This window comes from Platichthys flesus, chromosome 24 (assembly GCF_949316205.1).
Source record: "Platichthys flesus chromosome 24, fPlaFle2.1, whole genome shotgun sequence".
Lineage (NCBI taxonomy): Eukaryota > Metazoa > Chordata > Actinopteri > Pleuronectiformes > Pleuronectidae > Platichthys > Platichthys flesus.
In genome coordinates, this window is record NC_084968.1 from 6,998,946 (window position 1) to 7,018,296 (window position 19,351).

General features: G+C 44.0%; 1 protein-coding gene across 1 annotated transcript; it reads right to left on the reverse strand.

Annotated features, from left to right (window-relative positions):
- Nucleotides 1-208: 208 nt before the first annotated feature.
- On the reverse strand, nt 209-18,574 carry LOC133950339 (transmembrane protein 151A). The gene is made up of 6 exons (XM_062384591.1): nt 18,173-18,574; nt 9,665-10,000; nt 8,829-8,963; nt 8,536-8,675; nt 8,408-8,447; nt 209-7,816 (listed from the first exon to the last, which is right to left on the reverse strand). The coding sequence occupies exons 1-6, from the start codon at nt 18,239-18,241 to the stop codon at nt 6,593-6,595; spliced, it is 1,944 nt and encodes a 647-aa protein (XP_062240575.1). The 5' UTR covers nt 18,242-18,574; the 3' UTR covers nt 209-6,592.
- Nucleotides 18,575-19,351: the final 777 nt, after the last annotated feature.

A 19,351-nucleotide genomic window follows, 5' to 3' on the forward strand; every position in this document is an offset into this window, starting at 1 on the left:
TTAAATTCAGATTCATGCGACGCCACTTGTGTCATTTTCTTAATCTGTGGAAAAGTCTTTCTTAAGCCCCAAAACACTGTTTATATAGCACAACTTGAGAGGTAAGTTCCAGAATGAATGAACATGAAAACTTATCACTAATAAGTTAAGAAATGCAAGGATATGAATGAATGGGTTTAAAAATCCCACGACACCGAACCCTGGTAAACCAAGCAAATTGACTTTATTTTGTATCATCCAGAATAATTAATTGTCATCGTCATCGCCAGGATCGCGGTCAGTTAACAGTGTTATTGCCACCAGCTCCGTTACCCTCACCGTCGCCATCCGCTCAGATGACAGCATCTGCACCCGGCCGGTGACGACAGCTCGAATCTGGTGTGATATCGACAATCTTATGATCAGTTACATATGAATTAGCTTAAATACTGAGGACATTTTGCTCGACGGTGCTTGAACAGAAAGCCCATTCCCCCCCGGCTTCACACGTCACTGTGTGGGACAATAATGCGTCATATGTAACATTATTGTTTGAGGCTGCATGTACATAACAACTACATTGTGGTAACATCTCACGTGTTCGACGGCTCACGAGTAATCCAGCAGCATTAAAAGAAATAAAAAAGGTATATCCGGAAATGTCACGAGGCGAGAATTTGTGATTTCACATAAATACAGCTTTAGTTTTGTTGTACAATCATGATGCTCATCTTAACAACAGGGTCAGGGTTAGCGCGTTAAATTGATAAGTTACTGCATCTCTTCAACTAATGATTGTTTATATCATGAACGGATGGAATCGGACCCTCCAAACGCTGGATACTTGTATATGTAAGATTGCATTGACACATTACAGTCATGTGGTTCTTATCAGCAGTGAGGCGTTTTACATACAATCATGATTTCGGTTGAATTTTCAGTTGTTTTTGTCGTCTTCACTTCGGGACAAAAAGCTGCTCGTTGTCCCAGTGCAAAAACAAAGAGTGCCGATGCTGTGTCACACTGATACAAAGGTCGGTACAGGTACAATTAAAGTTTTGCACAATGGAAAATTGTTACTGTTCATTAGAGAAAGAACAGAAAACGAGTGTCTATGGAGGAGAACGGACACAAATAGGATTTTCTTATTATTCCGCACACATTCAGGTCAAAGTGTCATCAAAGGGATACCCTGAATTCTGCTTTATATACTTTACTTTATATAAATGCAAAGTATGTAAGGACTGTTGACTGTGTGGAATCTATAAGTTACCTGATAGTTTGAATCAAACACGGTTGCTTTTAGAAAATTAAAGAAAGAAAATGCAGCTGGAATTCATGTGATCAAGTCAAAAACACCTCTAAACATGTTTTTTTTTTTGTTTTTTTTACAGTGTTTGACAAATTGGGCTATGACGACCCGCCCCATGACCACGAGACAAACAGCAGTAACAGCATTGACAACAATACATTTGTCATAGTTGCGGGAGCATTTTATAAGATAGTCAAGTGATGACGTTAATTAAAAAAACAAACAAAGTGGAAAACGTGAGTTTTGTGCAACAAATCAACTTAACGTGGGCACAAGAACACAGGAGTGAGTTCTAGAGTGGTCTTATTGAAGTAGAAAAATGTCGGTCACACACCAAAACCACCTTCCTCTGTATACTTTTATTTGTAGCTTGTGTCATTTAGAGCAACATGGCGAGACTATGAGTTATGCAGTAGAAATGGAGGCTTAGTCACGATATGCAAATGTGATCTCTGAGGCGTCCATTGCTTGTGGATATAGGTTCAGAAAGCTGCTTGGCAACATATATACAAGTCCAGCCACAGAGCAGGGGTGTGGACGACAATATTGCTTTGCAAAAACACATTCAGTCACAGTGAAACCAAAAAGAAGATCAGCTTTAGAAGAAATGTACAATCAGACGACATCGCTCTCGAGGTGTTTCAACTTGTAGGTGTCAGCCCGGTCCCACACACGAGAATATATCAGTGACTTCCTGTCTGTATGAGCCCGAGAGGCAAATCACAGAATGGCTTTGCCTGAAGTTTTTGGTGAACTCTGACCCGCAATTTTAGCTTCAAATGAGGGCGTGTGTGACCGGGCCTTAGGTTGCACTTTTGTTCAAATCTCAATAGTGACGTCAAAGCAGGCGTTTTTTTGATCAGCTGCCAAAGACAAAAGACCTGGTTTGACACCAAAGTGTGTGTACACGTTGAACACACTCAGGTATCAACGCTGGCACCCACACACAAGCAAACACACACAAAAACACAACAGAAGAGGCCCTGTTTTGTGGTCAAACAAGGGTTTGCTGCCACCTTGTGGTCACAAAGCCCATTTTCTAGTTCTTCATAAATACACCATGTGTCACACACACTCTAGGTGGATTTACACACAAACAGTCATTAAGTCAATGTAGGAAACAATTAACTTTTTTAACAAACTGTATTTAGCTGCTACAAGTCAGTCGATTGGTGTCTATGATTTTTTGCTCTCGAGTAAATCCACCCTATTCTGCCACACTATAGCGTGCTGTGTGGAACCACCACGTCAACGGGCGTGTGTGTGAGCACAGACATCTTCTCTGTGATGTGTTTTTTTTTATTTAATTTTTAAATTTTTTTTCTTTGGCATGTTAATGAGTTTGAAACAGAGCCTGTGTTTACATAGGAATGCAGCATTAAATGAAATCCTGAGCAAAAAAGCTGGCAACAGCGCACACAAAGGCAAAATAGCTGGACAGTTCCATTCTGTCAGAGTGTGTGTCTGTGTGTGTGAGAATTGTGTGTCGTCGCTCTAGTCTAAGAGAAGCTGTTACAATGGCTGCGTCACTGCTGTGGCTCCACATGCAAGCACACACGAACATGTGTTGTGTAAGACATCATGGGCACAAAGTCCTCTTGGCACACCTGAAGCGGCTGAGGCAACACTTGACACACTCTGAGATCATCAGACACATATGAGTGAAATATGACCATATAGTAAAAAAAATTAAAATGAAATAAAAAAAGTAAAAAAACTTAACTAGCAGACAAGAAACACTGGGTCCGAGAACCTTTTCGCAAATTCAGAAGCAGAGAAGGTTGTATAAAAAAATACAAAATAAACAAAAGAATCAGCAAAGACATGAAGCTAACAAAGGCATTTCAATTTTAAGACATCACTTAACCTAAGTGATGTCTTCTCAAGTATGCAGATGATATTAAAGTAGCTGAGTTTGTATTATATACTATTTATATTTTCTTTTTTGTAACATGTGGAGCCAAAGTACAGCATATGGTTTCAAATTGGAGTTCAATACTATTGCCAAACAACAATACATAGTGATCAGAACCCTTCCAGCCATTATAGAACAATTTAACAGAGTAAATCAAGTGATTGTGAAAGTAGCATGATGGTACGATGAAAACAGATTAACAAGGAGGTGTGTGTTCAGTGCTTTTTAGTGCTTTTTTTGTTAAGGGACATTTAAGTCAAGAGACTCAGATAATGATTAATAGCTGTAAAAATAATTGTCTTTTAATCTCACATTTACAGTCTTTCTGCCCTTCAGCTGCTGTTTGTCGTTTTTGTCCTTTTCCCAGTTCTCCACTCGAAGAGAAACGTTTGTCCGTGAGGCTGTTTGTCCTTTCTTCTTATTTATTATTTCGTCCATTTGTTTTCTTGTGCCCAGTTCAACTTGATCTTCCCTCAAAGCTACCGGAGATCCGTCAGCCGGAATCAGTGCATGAGAATGAGGATCAGTGTGTATGTGTGTGTGTGTGTGTCGTCCACCAAACCAGGCCAGCCTTCGTGCTCTACTTCTTCTTTTCAGAAAGTTTCAGTGAGAGGACATTCCCTGCTGGAACCAGGTCGGATGCTTCTTGTTACATATTTGTGTGCGTGTTCGTGTCCATTATCTCTATCATCGAGTGTATGAGGCATCAACTTCGCTCCATTTTCAGGAGAACTCATCAACCTCATTCTTTCTGTGTGCTTTTCAGTCTTTGTGTCCAAGGTAAGCAGATAAGAGAACGAGGGAGACCCGACCAGCGTCCAACAGAGTGGCTGCAGAAACCATTGAAGGGCAATGTGCCTGGAAGGTTAAGGAAAGTTCATCTAGAGCTAAAGTATGTTTAGTGTGCTTTGTAAAGTATACGCATCAAAGCACTGATGGTTGGTCACGTTATCTGTGCCGCTTTCCTCTTCCTGGGCTCATTTTCTTTAAAAACAGACCAACTGAGGAAGCAGAACAGTTAAATCCTATGGACTCATGTCTGTGCCGTCGTCTAGATGAGTCTAAAATGTCTACATTAGTTTTGACTGAGCATGGATCAATGCTTTTTGGCACTGCATCTTGCAATGGCAGCAATAGTTTTGCCACATAGCTATTAGTAGGACCTGAACTATAGCGATTATTAAGTTACATCATGCATCTCTATGCCAGCTTCATGTTCCACAGTGAGACGATGTTTGACAGAGGGCGCTGTCACTCGGGTGACAGTTGCTTCTTCAAGAGGAGGAGGAAGCAGCATGGCACAATTGACAGACGGGGCGTAAGCGATCATTGTGATCGGGTTTTATTTTTACGTTGTAAATTGTCATCTGCGATTTTGTCGACTACGCTTGAAACACAATGCGATCAAAGGTCAAATGTCTACACCAGCTCCGCGCCTCAGGTTTCACCTCCCATGCAGTCCAATAATGTGGATATAAATGAGATTAAGAGGTTTTTCAAGCTTCAACACTCACTGTGTTATATATAGTGCATTGATAATAGAGGAGGGTTTTCTCCATATTGCTCAGGACTAACTTTGAGTACAAATGTTTGAAACTACAGTAGAACTACACAGGCATAACTGGTGATGATTAGCATTTTAGTCGTGGATGAAAATCAAACCCTTGGCCCAAAGTCAGTGGCTGTAAAGGCCAGTTTTGTCTTGATCTTCTGTCCCTCTACGAAAACATTGTAGATCGACAGAATGCAATCGGGGGGAGGGGGGGGGGGGGTATTTGGGGAACGGCGTGGGAAATATCGGTTTTGTATTTTTTTATCTAACCAGAGAGGAGAGAGCTCAGCCAGGAGGAGACGCGATATGTGGAGGAAGTGGAGATGAAATGTGATCGCTTCATCTCCACTAGCAGAGAGAGGCGTATCACATATCTACCACTTTAGAAAAAAAACAAGAAGAAGAAAGGGATGAGCTGGAGGTGATGGAGGAGAGGAAGAAGGGAAGTAAACGACCGATGCAGTTGATCTATTTTGGGATCTCACCTTACGTGATAATTGCAAAAAAAGACTGTTCATGGGGCTGCACTTTCATAAAGAATATATATTAGAAGTGATGCTGAGAATTACACCTCTGCTCTTGTTATATGTGGACCCCGGGAATGAGCACAGAAGAAGTGATGAGATGGATGGATGGAGAGCAAGCAGAGGAATGGTGGAAGCTGAAAGCAGGAGGAAGCAGTCACTCTTTTTTTTTTCTTCCCTATCAGCTTCATATCAGTAATGGACGGGGAGTGGTGGGGAGGCTAATGGTGAAGTGACGGCTTGCAGAGACGCGGAGGAAATCGATGCTTCTCCTCTTTTGTTGGCACTGGAGTGGTGGTGGCGTCGTGTGAGGTGGACCAGTAAACCCTAGAAGACCTGAGAGAAATCTATTTGAAAATGTTACACAGGGGAAACTTCGAAGATTTTGTTTGGAATTTGCCGCCGTGTGTTTGTCTTCTCCTCCTCTTGAGTTGATTTTCCTCAAAAGTCTGTTTTCTCTTTTTAGGGTTTGCATGAGATATTTTAGATTTAGTGTCATCTGATCTATGTTGTCTACTCCTTTGCTCTTTTACCAAATAGCGTATTATGGATTTTCTCCCGCTACTTCCCCACAGTGCCTTTTGTTATGATCTCATTCGGTTCCTCCTTGTTTGTTGTCTCTTCAGATAATCCATATTTCTTATCGCTGCCACTTTTTAGCAAAGCTGAACCTTCAAACTACCTTTCCCCCCTCGACTGTTTATTTTGAAAAACTACCCATGAGCGCTCAGCTGGTTTAGACTTTCTCCGCTGCCCTCCGGTTGCTATCTTTAGAATTGTTTTCTCCTCCCTCTCCTGTTCTTGCATAGATATTTCTGAAAATAGACGTGTTTTCAGTCTCTCCATTCTTCCCAAGTATCTGATTTGTCATCCTCTCTCACCCTCTTTCTCTGTGCAGCAGATTCCATCTTCCTCTCAACCACTGTTTCATGCCTTTTTTTTTTTTTTTTTTACAGTATGCACCGAATCTGTTCAAATCCCCTGAAGCGGTCTACTCGTTCTGAGACTTCTCTGCTTCTCCTCCCCACTCCATCCCCTCCTTCCTTATTATTTGTGTCACAGAGCTATTCTTACCTTCCCCACTTTGTTATGACTGATTCCTATCTTCCGTGTCTCTGCTTGGTATTCTGTCAACCAGCTCCTTCTTTTCTCTTCTCATTCGCTTCTCATTTCATTCATTCTTTGGGTCTATCAAGTATCATTTTCCCTCAGCCCCTTCTACTGTGATCAATTCTTTTCTTTCCACTCAGTCCCTTCCATCTCCCTGAGCCTCAGCCGATACTTTTCTTTCCCTCCATGTGTTCCACTCGTCACATGTCGTCTCCAGCATGGCAGCTCTCCTCTCCGTGTATAATGAGGACAGGGAAGAAGAACGCATCCTGGTAGGATGGAGGACGCTCCCTATCGCCCTCCCTCGCCTCTCCTCCCACGCCGTTGTCCTGCTCTCCTTCATCATTCCTTTCTCTTCCCCGGTCTTCCCTTCTCTCCTCCTCCTCCTGCTCCTCCTCTTCATCGTCATCCCCTTCTCCTTCTAGGACTCCTCTGGTTTCCTCATTGTCCTGTCTTGAACCCAACCCGAGGAATCCTCCACCTCCTCCTCCTCCACCTCCGCCACCACCACCGCCTCCCCCACCTCCGCCTCCGGCACTTCCTCCTCCCTCTTCCCGACTTCCTCCGAGCCCTCCCCCCATGCTTCTTGAATGAAACAGGCTGTTTTGGCGTCCTCCTGCCAGTCTCCCGAGTGAGAATCCACTCCGACTGAGCACCAACCTCCCTCCTATGGCCCCACCACCCGGCCCTGCTGCCCTGATCCCTGCCACGGTGGCGTTCAGGAGGGCCGTGGTTCCCATCGAGGCTCTTAGCCTGGAGGGAAGACTGGAGCTCGAGGTTGTCCTCCGACATCGAGGACAGCTCTGCAGGAGGTAAGCGGAGTTGAACACCACGGGCAGAGTCAGAGAAGGCGGGTTGGTTACCGTGCTGGGGGTGCTGCCCGTAGGCCCAGAGACAGGGGTAGAAACAGTGGGGTTTGTCCCCCCACTTATGTCCAAGTCCATGAGGAGGGCTTCAGAGTAGCTTGGGACCATCTGTTGGTTACAGCGGATGTGCCACTCCAGTTCTGTCATGTCCACAGTGTTGACCCGGGAGATGGCTCTGTAGCTCGTCCCGTTCAGACCAATCCCAATACTAATCCCTCCCGGGCGGATTCCGTTCTCAGTGCCGCCATCAGTCCCACCTCCACCCGGTCCTCCTCCACCTGGTCCTCCTCCCCCGCCGCCGTCCTCATCCTCCCCGAACAACTTCTCCACGTGGTAGTGGACGTATGCCGTGCGATGTTCGGACACCACCCGCAGCGGCCACGACAGGAGGAAAGCCGAAGCCAGCCAGAACACCCTGTGCCTGGCAAACCACGGCTGATGGGTAGGATCCGGGAACGCCAGGATGTGCTCGCGGAAATCCACGTTCTTCAGGTGCATTCCCTCCCTGGCCTCCATGTAGTCGTCAAGGCCCTCGTTCTCCCCGAAGAAGCGAGCTCGCTTTGAATATCAGAAAATAGAACACATTAGATATGTCTAAATTAATGCTGAGGCTACTGATAATGCATTGAAGATTGCTTGCTAAGCCACTGCTCCAAAAAGATAGTATCTTATAATAGCTTAGCAACTGCTACTAGGCACAGCAGGCCTGTGGAGCATTGGATTCCCTAAGCTCTGTGCGTGGGGTTGTCATGAGAGAGATACTCAGCTTTTAAAGAGAGTGGAGAGTCTTTATATATAGCATCTCTAAGGTAAGTGTGATGCAGGCACATTAACTATGTTTTATTTCCCAACAGTAAAGAAATGGATTTGGTAATCTTCTAGTACCTTCTAGAACAATATCATGAATACAGCCAATAATCGTACATGTAAGGCCTTTTCTACCTGGTTCTCATCAAATCTAGTCAGCTGCTTGATCATTGAAAGATTTAGTAAATGGTCTCAATATGACCCAAGAAATTTATCTAAATCATACTTAAAAGCTTATATCATGGACGTATTACCTGATCAAATTAAAACATTGTCACTAGTTGCAGCCCTCACACAATTACACTGGTATTAAATCTGATTATTTTTGTAACCGTATCTTACCTGGGTGAGGTAGGCAGCTTCAGCACGTGCACTGGAGAAGCTAAAGAGAACAAAAATCTGTTTTTACCAAGTGTATCCCACGGACTGATAATCTGTCTGTTTCTGAACAGCTGTGGTGAGAATCTGACCTGAAACACTTGGTAAAGCGGAGGCGCACGGCAGGGTGCAGCTGCAGGTCCAGCAGATGCTTGGACACGTCTTTGACGCCGTAACGGCCGTAGTCGAACTCCGAGCTGGAGGCGTGAGTGTTCACCCGTTCATGGTAGACCTGTGGAAGGAGGGTGCAGGGATGGATGGAGGGAAAGAGAGTGATAGAGAGGAATGGGGGAGAGGAATCAAGTTCTTTTAACTATTAATTCATATATGTTTCAGCAGCAATAAAGCTTTCTTTGCACACAGACTCACAATAATTTCCTCTCACCTGTGTGGTCGTGTACGCATCTCCGTTGCGGTATCTCGTCACCTGTCTCGTCCTCCTCACGTAGTGGTAGCTGATGGCCTTCCACCAAATACAGGGTGTGGCCTGCTGGAGCCTCTGCACGCGCTCGTACACTTCCTGTATCAAATTATGACAATCGAATCCATCAACCACCAAATTCAAAACAATCCCTCTATGTGACATAGTTTCTGCAACTGATTTCCTTCCAAACAAAAATGGCGATTAATCATTTAAAAAATATAAAGATGCAACATACTAAGATACTAAGATTGTTTGTTTCTTTTTTGTTATTCTCTGTCTTAACTGAGAATATGTGCCCCCGACAGTCTGGTGTAACACATGGAATATTTTGTTTTGGGCTGCAGCAGATGAACCATATGCACACTTCCTTTGGAGTAATGTGCTCCTGATAATATTTGGAGCAGACCAGAATAGACAAAAGATAGACTGATGCCCCCAGGTCGGCTTATTTCCATATGAGTGGGCAAGCATTTTCTCCACACTCAAATTTGGACTAAAATGGGTTCTCTCTTCATCAAATGAGGAAAATTCAGATGCTGTCGCCTGATTATTAGAACGGTCTTTGCAGACCTTCATTTTAGCCCCATTGTGTTTGACTTATCCTATATTTGTTTACATTCTGCTGACACCATTTCACCAAACAAAATTCCCTGAGTTAGCAGTTAGGGTCTTACTCAAGGTCATGAGTTCTATTGCAGCACCAGACTCCATCATCTTTCGGGTTTGTGTGAGTTATTTCTAGCTGTTAGCCCACCTAGCTCGATGCTAAATTCAATGAGACAACCTTTGACAGATACCTGGAATTCAGCATGAGCCAACATGGCCGTCTTGGAGAAGCAGTGCCAGCACTCCACCAAGTACACCACGTAAAGCATGGCGAGGAAGGCCAGGGGGATGTAGACGTAGCCACTGGAGCACGGGCTCTCCAAGTGCAGGATGTCGTAATAGGCCGCCGCGGTGGCGTCGTCGGCGGCCCCGAGCGGTATGGAGGAGGAGCCGAGAACCGGCACCCGGCAGAGAGCGCACCATGCCAGTGTGGCGAAGCAGCCATACATGAGGAGGGTCAGGACGAGGCACTTCCAGTGGGACTCCCGACACAGGGACGAGGCCAGAGACTGTTGGACTGGCCGCTGCTGTGGAAACAAACACACACAGGAGAAATGAGATGCTGCTGACCGCTGCCTGAACTAAGAAAGCATGAGCCCAAAAGGAGAGCCCGTCTGTGGATACAGTTGTTAAACATCTTCTGTGGCTTTGGAGGAGCTCTGTTGATTCTGAAAGAAATGTTCACAGAAAACGTGCGATCCAAATGTGGCACATGTCAGAAAGGTGTTAAGTGGTGTTGAGAATGTAAATACAGGCAGTCGTACTCTCAGGCTATCCTCACTATGTCAGGAGCCTATTCATGCAGGGATGTCCTGATAGTCCTGTGTTTAAAATGTGGGCACAGGTTATTTCATATTCAAGAACAACGTCAACTTGGTTTAGACTATCGATGAAACCCAAGGCTATAACTTCCTCATTTTTGACGTTGTTTTGAGATTCATTATTCAGTATGTTATTCAGACAACACACAGGACCAGTGCACATTGCATCCAGTCCATGGATGCAATTCAAATGCTATGGTTCCCTAAGCAGGTACAAAATCAATCCAAAGTTAAAAAACGAATGAAAACAAGCACATATATGGTGGTGATGGAAAATTATTGTCAGGGATGCAGCTCAGGTTTTATGTACCCAGTGACCCCCTGGTGAGGTTTTAATGGTCCTAATCTTCCTGTTTGGTAAATAGGGTCATATTCCAGACCATGTGTGTGTGAGCTGAGCTCCTGACCATAGGAACGCATTACACCGGCCCATACCCAACCCATCAACGAGCCATCATAGGATAAGTGATGCATATTTTACACACACACACACACACACACACACACACACACACACACACACACACACACACACACAGTGTATGCCTCTCTAAGTGCACACTTTGACACGGCCTCAGTTGCACTGTGAAGACATCATATTACAGTGCACTCAAACACACCGACGCACAAACACACACCAACCCCATGACTTCAGGGGACATTGCATTGACTTGCATTCATTTCCTGGACATACTCTAACCGTAACCATATCCACTTTACTTGTCCAACCCCAACGCTATCCTGGCCTTACATCCCTAACGTTAAAGCATGTTTTCACCTTAAAATTTAATGATCTACGTGCATGCGTGTACACACACACACACACACACACACACAGATGAATCAGATAAACAGACGTACATAGATGGTGGTCTAACGGGCCCTTCTTCTTCTCGGCCCATTTCCCTCTCTCCATGCACATTCTCAGCATTGTAATGCAGCCAGCGAAGTGTACGTGAATAATTTAGATGAGCACGATGCTTCGAGACTGTTCCCTGGCTAAATGACTCCACTCCGACATCGGCTGGGTTATGACTGCTGCTGCACATTATATATGTGAATGAGAGCGGAGCGGGGAGGGCTGTATGTGTTCCGTACATTAATGCATGAGGGACATATAAGGAGAGAAGGGAAACTTAGCACTGTGACACGTGTGTTTGTTTCTTTTCTTGTGTGCCCTCACGTATGTTGTTGCCCTCTGCCGCGTGCCGAATGCGACACGGCGACCGAGCAGCAACGCCAACGACCAAAGATGGGATGACACCAGTGTCCTCTCCTCCTCTCCTCCTCTCCACCGAGTCTGCCTGTCCTGTCAGCAAATCACCCCCTCCATCTACCCAGCACACATGCCCCTCTCCCCCTTTCTTTATAGCCCCCTCCTTCATGCACACACTCATCTCCCCTCATTGTCTCCTTGTCTCGCACGACGCAGCCACAGTGGCTGCCTGCAACACACTCACACACACACACACACACACACACACAGGCTTTTATGCTCTACAGTGTGTCAAGGGCATGCAGTTAAAGGCAAAGTGAAGGGCACCTACACGTTATTAGTGGCTATAAATCACTGAGTAAACCTCCAACAGAGAAAGTCCTGTTCAAATGGACGTGTAACGGCAGGAAAATTAAAGATTTCTGACTTTTTTATTTTCCTCCTCTCTTTCCTAACACAGTCTTACGTAATTTCTCCTTCCCCGAATCTTCCCTCCCACCTCCAAAGCATTTACTCCCCCTCGGCCTTTCCTTTCCTCCTCACCCCCACGTCTCCTGCGTTACATCCTCTCTGGGTCTGTCTCTAAGTGGATTGATTGGGCTAAAAGTCTAGCGCAGACAGAGGCGAGAGGGAGAGAGAGAGAGGGGGAGAAAGAGGGATGAGGAGGGGGAGAGACATGGAGAGAAAAAAACATCATGAACTTTTCATGAATGCAAGTATGAAAGGGGACAAACAGAGGAGAGGAGAGAAACTGAAGAGATGGCATCAGTGACGGTACACCTCTCTCCAGGGATGCCCCCTGCCAAAATCGTTCTTCCTCGTCCTTCTCTTGCCCTCCCTTTCGTGCTCATTTTGTGTTGCGGTCTCCAATTCTCTCCCGCTCCTTTTATCTTTACCTTCAGCAGATTAATGTCGTCCCAAAAACAATGAGGACATTCTAACGAGAGAGAAAGAACCTGCGTGGCACTCAAGTCTCTGCAGCTGCCCAGAGAGGAGGAAATCAGCCCAGAGCCAGAGTCAAATTATACCTGCATGCACTTATGCCAGTCACTGTTTGTCAGTATGAGCAGTTCTCTGTCCCAAAGGTTAAGACCACACAGCTAGAATGGAAACACAGAGCCAGGAGATGCTCCACTCACAATCACCTGGGAGCTGACGACACGAGTTAGGCTTTTACAACTTAATCTGCGGGGCGGCCGGGCTACGACACATAATCGAGTGAGTTTACAGAGCCGGACACATGCAGCATAAAAAAATTATTTTGTAAACAAATGATTGAGCATGTTTTAGGCTGCCAGAGTAATGAAAGTCAGGAATAAATAACACCTCCTGAAGCTTTTTGGTTGTGCCGTGATGCCCGTGTTTGAGCCCTGGCTCTCGTGTCGAGGCAGGAACAGATCTCAGTCTCCTTGACATCATGATGAAGAGAAATCTATGCAGCCTCGTCTGGAGGGTGTCAACTTTCATTTGCTTTCCATCCTGACAGGCTGAGGGCTGATACAGGCCAATTCATCAAGACAAATTCTGTTTCATCAATTTCATATCAGAGCCTGGATTTCCTATAAATTATGATCTGAGACAAGGTTGAAACTGTTTATAATTTGGATGCTGAGCAGTATATATATATATATATATATATGAACTAATATGGAATACATTGTGTCACATTTTCACCAAATTCCCTGGTAATAATTCATGGATCTTGGCAGTGGTATGTTCTCTACCGAGTGCTAAAGTTCTGTTATTGACCCATTGGTTACTGGCTCCATGTATTATTGTTTGCACAAGTTAAAACTTGAACCTCCTATTTCACTTAGGGTCAACATTATATCTTAATATTAGAAATTGCAGGGTTATGTTTTTACTACAGTTTCTACCAATACAAATCTACTAACGTGGATTCTTTGTTGAGACAGTGTTTACTTGAATGACGTTATCGGATCACAGTGAGTTTACTAATTGTAAGTCACTTTGGACAAAAGTGTTGTAATGTAATGTAATGTAAAATGACATTTGGTGTGAATGAATGAGATGCATTACTTTCCCCTCCATCCCAAGTAAAAAGGAAAATTGAATATTTGCATTAAAAAATTGAAATTTCATCACGACATATGCTGCTTACTCTTAAGGCATCTGGTGGAGCTATATTATTTTACCCTCACTTCCATCTTAACACAGAAAGATTCAAAAAATAAAATGTATAGAAATGTTTTCCTTTTTCCACTGGGCAGGGACATTTTTGTAAAACACGCCCTGGATTAAGCGATCTAGTAGAAAACGTTTCTCTCCCTCTCCCCCCCACGCTGCTCATACTGATTCAGCGTGTTAGGTGTGACTGGAGCAGCTAAAATTAGCAATCCGGGCATGTGGGTGGCAAATGAAGTGAGGAAGCGCGGAGAGGAAATGTGCTGTTGATGCCTGCAGTGTGCTGTTAAAAACCGTTGTGTCATTTCAATACAATTGAAGGGCCGTTTAGGATGTCAGGTTTCGAGTGTAGCTCGGCCGGAACAACAAATTCAATCGTGAGCACTTGAGTAAGGAAAATACAAAGTATCATCCTGTCCTGACTGTGGTTGAAAGGATTACGCTATTTCAAATCATCTGTTTCTGAGAATGTGGAGACTAATCAATTTTCAGCAGGGGGAAGGTAAAATGTTGATAAATGAAATGATCATGGAAAGCAACCGTCGCCCTTCATGTCAGCTTGAATATATATCTGTGAAAAAATACATTCAAGTGGTGGATGGTTTTCATAGTGGAATAAAGTACATGAACATCGATAGAATAGAAACTCATCATATAACCCTTGCAGCTTATACCTATGTCTCTAAATCTCATCTAAATGTTACTTTGTATAAATATTAGAAATAGGGAGTAAATAAGATATATAATTAGTGAGTAAATAGATTTTGTTTATTTTTATTGCTTTTCTTATGTGTGTTGTATTTATTGTGTTTTTATGTTTTTATGTTTCTATGTTCATTGTATGCACCAATAACCAGAGCAAATTCCTTGTTGGTGTAAACCTACTTCACAATAAAAACTTTCTGATTCTGATGATAAAAACAACACCATTGGTGCGAGAGAAAAATCGAGTGCATTCCAAGAGCTAGGAACAGTAGTTTCATTTAAATTCAAATGTTATTAAAAGTAAGAATAAAATACAGCAAATTCCATATTTATATTGAATGCTACTTTCAGAGACATAAGTGGAAATGAATTCTTACATTCCCAGCAGCTCCCAATGCTGTTAGGGCTTGGTCACACAAAGTGAAAGTAGACGAGGAACACATTTGGTTTCTGTGGCGAAGCAAATGGAAGCGTGGCCTCACATGGAATTCAACTTTGGTGAACTTTGATGTTTGCATTGCATCCACGTACATATGACGTGTCATTACACTGAATATCAGTACTTGTGAAATACCTGCTGTCTATGTAAACCTTTGTGAAACTACAACTGTGCATACCTCCGCCCAACAGTTCCCTCATGAAGCCACATGTAAATTCACTAGAATCAAGATTCTTTTTTTAATCTGAACCAAAATGCTCACACTCATAAATATCTGTTCCCTAATCATACCTTTCCAACATCAAAATCTATACATTATTCTTTACAAATAAATGAAAATGTGCCTCTTGGTTAGTATTGGGTGTGAGTGTTTTAGCTTTGAATGCTACATGGGACATATTGTTCTCAGGAGAGCAGCGACTCTACATTTGCAGTTATCCAATGTCGCGTGGTCCCCTCCAGCAGTTGTGTTCTTATTTGTCTTAAACGTAACAGATTTCTCTAATTCCTATGATGCTAGCCAGGCTGCTGCTGTGTAACTGTTATCAAGATTTACTGCAGCCAATCTCCATGACTGTATGAGATGCATGCATTCAATTTAAAGTTTCACATTTTGATAGAAAATAATGAAATGACCCCTCAAGATTTCATTAAGAACACATTTTCTGTCTGGTGATAACTCCCTGTATTGGACTCTCATGGTTTTTTTGGGGTGTTTAATAGCTTTAATATTTTTTATATGCATTTTATTATACAGCACACTGTTGCATGGATAGAAAAGTCTGAACTAACAATGTTCCTGTCGATACCTCAGGACTTCCCTCCTCCATCTGTGGCACACCACAGTTCTTCCCAGAGAAGATGTAAATCCTCAAGAGTGGGTCACAAATGCATAAAACATGAGACTACACCAAGCTTTAGTCTTTAAATTAGACCTTTGTACAAAACAGAAAGCGTTTCTCTTTCTTTCCGCACAAGCGTACTGTTCCTATGTGAACTTGGGTTGAATACATTTGTTTCTGAAGCCAACACCAGCCAGCTTTTCTTTAATTCTGTTCCTGTTCTCTGCCTCTTCCACACATTACATTTGTCTTTTTCTTCCTCTGCCCCGAACAGTTTCTCAATTGGTGGAAATCTGTCTCGTTATCTGCTGATGAAACTTACGGAAATAAGTAATAATTAGAAATACTTGATTTGATGCAACAAAGTCAAAGAGCAGTGTCACTATCAAGAGGTACGTGTGAATCAAACCTGAGATTTTAATATTAATCGTGCTCCTGCTTCATTTGTGCGAGAGTACGTGCGTACACATGTGAGGCGTGAATAACATGAGCGTGCAGCAGGCTGAGAGCAAGAGCTGAGCAGAGAGAGATGGGAGGAAGATGCTGTATTCTCCATGACAGGCAAATATGAAACAGGAAGGAGAGCACGAGGGGAAGATGAGAGAGTAATGGAGGCAGAGAACAGGTGCAGACTGAATTCACTGCATGACATTGCACTGTCTGCACTGTACGCATGGATACAAACAGAGGAGAGTGACAGAATAATGCGAGAGGCATGATTTAACAGGCTCAGTGACTCTAAGGCTTTAAATTACCACCGGCTCAGTACCTAGTTCTTATTTATGTCCACTTTTATTAGCCGAGTGGACCAGTCTTATAATGTATATAGTAAAAAGCAGTCGAGTGGACAAAGTTCATTAGAGCTAAAACGATTTGTCCATTAATTGAATATTTGATCAAGAGAGAAACAACGGCTGCAAGAATTAAACCTGGTAACCCAGAGGATTTTCTGCTTTTCTCTGCATTTTCACAATCGACATAAACAACAAAATTAAGGTTTTAAAGTAATAAGTGTCTGATGAGTTGATAAAGTTGTTAGTTTTAACCCTGAGGCTCCATTTTAAAAGAAGGTGCGATCAAGATGCTTGCCTGTACCCAAGCACCCAGGTCTGTCTCAGCTGTTTACGGCCGTCACAACCCACCCCCCAATTAAACAATAAAAAATAATCATCTCTTTGTTGTTTACATCTATAGCGATAAATAAATTAAATGTTCAATAGATTCTGATATAAAGGGTATGTATTGAGAGGTATTTAGTCATTTTCTGTCCAATAAGAAAAGTTTTAAACCGCAGATAACTCAACTTTGACCTTGGTACAAAAATCTTTAAACAGGAAAGAAATGTTGATTCGATGTTTATTCTCTTGACAGATATATAAATACTTATTGCATATAACTTGTTTTTGGCCTCATCACCAAGCTCCAGTCCACACAACCCATGCATGCAGCAGATACACCCACCGACACCTCACATGTCTAAGTCAACTACACTGGCGCAGTTCCTTTCCTACCCTGTGCATTATTCATTTATATTTTTGATGTTGTTTTGGTCATTCCAATTCCATTTCCCTTGGTTTTCAAAGAAGAGGAGAAATGGTTGGGCAGGTGATGAACTGAGAGACAGGAAAAGGTTGCACACTAAAGATGAGCATGTGTGTGTGTGTGTCTGTCTGTCTGTTTATAGAGCAGCAGCAGGGTGTTGTACTGGAAAACTGTATTCATATTCAAGGCTCCATATTTTAAAGATATCCCTTTTACAGTCTAACAGTACAGGAGCAAGAACAGGGACTTCAACAACAAGGACTTCGAGGAGGAGTACATATATACGGTTGGGGAATTGTTTTTAAGGAGCATGATACATGTTCTTAGGGTTTGAACATTAGATATTAAACACACACTGCAGGTTATATTCATCTATCAGATAACTAATATAACAGTAGCTGGAGGATTTATCCTGCGCTCTCTCACCATTTGCAATGTTATGTCAGTATATTTTTGGCTGAGAGGTGGGTATGTGTATCCACTGTGATGTCACCCTCTAGTGTATTTCAGCGGTGACAGCCTATGGTGACAGCTGGCAGATGGACACACTCCACTATACAGGAGAGCATCTCTCGTCCCCGAGAGGGACAACAGCACACAGGGTCGCCAGACAGCTCACATCGGGACTGGGGTTTTCATTTCTACATTTAGACCGTGTCCCTCTCCGTGTCTGTTTACCTGGACCACAGCCACATCAGCTCCTCGTGTTAAAGCCAAGGTCCTGCTCCGTGTCCTTGCTCCGGAACAAGGCATGAAGGACTTCAGAGGGAAACGTGACTCCTTCAGAGCAATGACATGAAGGAGCAGGAGTCTAGTCGTCTACAGACTGGGGTGTAAAATGGAGAATAAATGGGTCGTTTTGAAACCAACCGTGGTATAAAAACAGAAGGGGATTGTTGGAGGAGCCAAATATGCGCAACTTTACGCAGAAACAACCACGTACGCGTAAAGGGAGAAGACCGTGTTTTTGAAAAGGTGCCCTTTCCTACCTGCTCTCGTCCTGACCCTTCCTCCAAAATGGGCTCTTCTGCGGTGGCCGTCTCCTCCTCCGTCGGCATTTTCCCTCTTGCCACTCCTTCCTTCCTTCCCTTAGAACCAGGCAGCTCCCATCCCGGCACCGTCCGAAGACAGGGACCTCCCCGGCGGAGCAGCGAGCTCGGTCACCCCATCCGCCGCATGTCGGTATCCGATTTCACGATTGCGGGGCCTGCGGCAAACAAGCATCATCTGCCCGGACTTTAACGGTGCCACCTCGCGCCCTCCTCAGCCGTCTCCTCTCCCTCAGCGGACGCGCTCAGTGCGGCTCTCCTCCGCGCTCCATCCTCCAACTCACCGGGCCAAGCGACTGAAAAATGTGCCCGAGCGCCCAAAGTCAAAGCCGCGTCACGCTCCCTGTCAAGTCGTCCTCGCTTCCGTAGTGTTTCTGGAGCTGCGAGCGTGCGTTTGTGCGAGTGTGCGCGTGACCGACAGCACCGGGAGAGCCAACCACAGGCGCGGAGCTCACTAGCTGCAGCTGCACAAATCGAGCGGGACGCACGAGACGCGTCTTGCGTGCGACGTGCAAGAGAAAAGCACGAAGCAGCAGCGAGGTTGTGTTGTCTGGGATCTCAGCCTCGCTTGGCCACGGCGCACCGTGCGTCTTGCGCTGGGTCTCCGCTGACGTCATACACCAACATCCCCACCCCCATCCATTCACCTGAGCACAAGCAGAGGCGCGTGTGTACCCCCCACCCCCACACACCCGCATCCCCCTGTATGAGAGGGACAGAGGCTTCATCCATACCCTGCCAAGTCACACGAGATAAAATGGCCTCAGCTTCTATTTATCAATCCTGGGACTGCACCATAGACTCACTCAGGTGTAACTGCGCAATAAATCATTTCTATCTGTGCAATTCTGTTACACTATATATTCTGTTACACTGTATATATCCTGATTACATTATTCTGATTACACTGTATAAATTGCTCCTACTCTATGTTTATGTATATATTTCATTGTGCTTGCATTGCATGGCATGCAATTAATAAGTAGAATACATTTATTACTTTCCTGATGTGTATTTTTTGACTAGGCCTGTTGCTGCTGCCACACAGCAAATGTCCCCATTGTGGAACAATAAAGGATTACCATATCTTATCTTATCTTAAGTCTTTTAAAGAACACA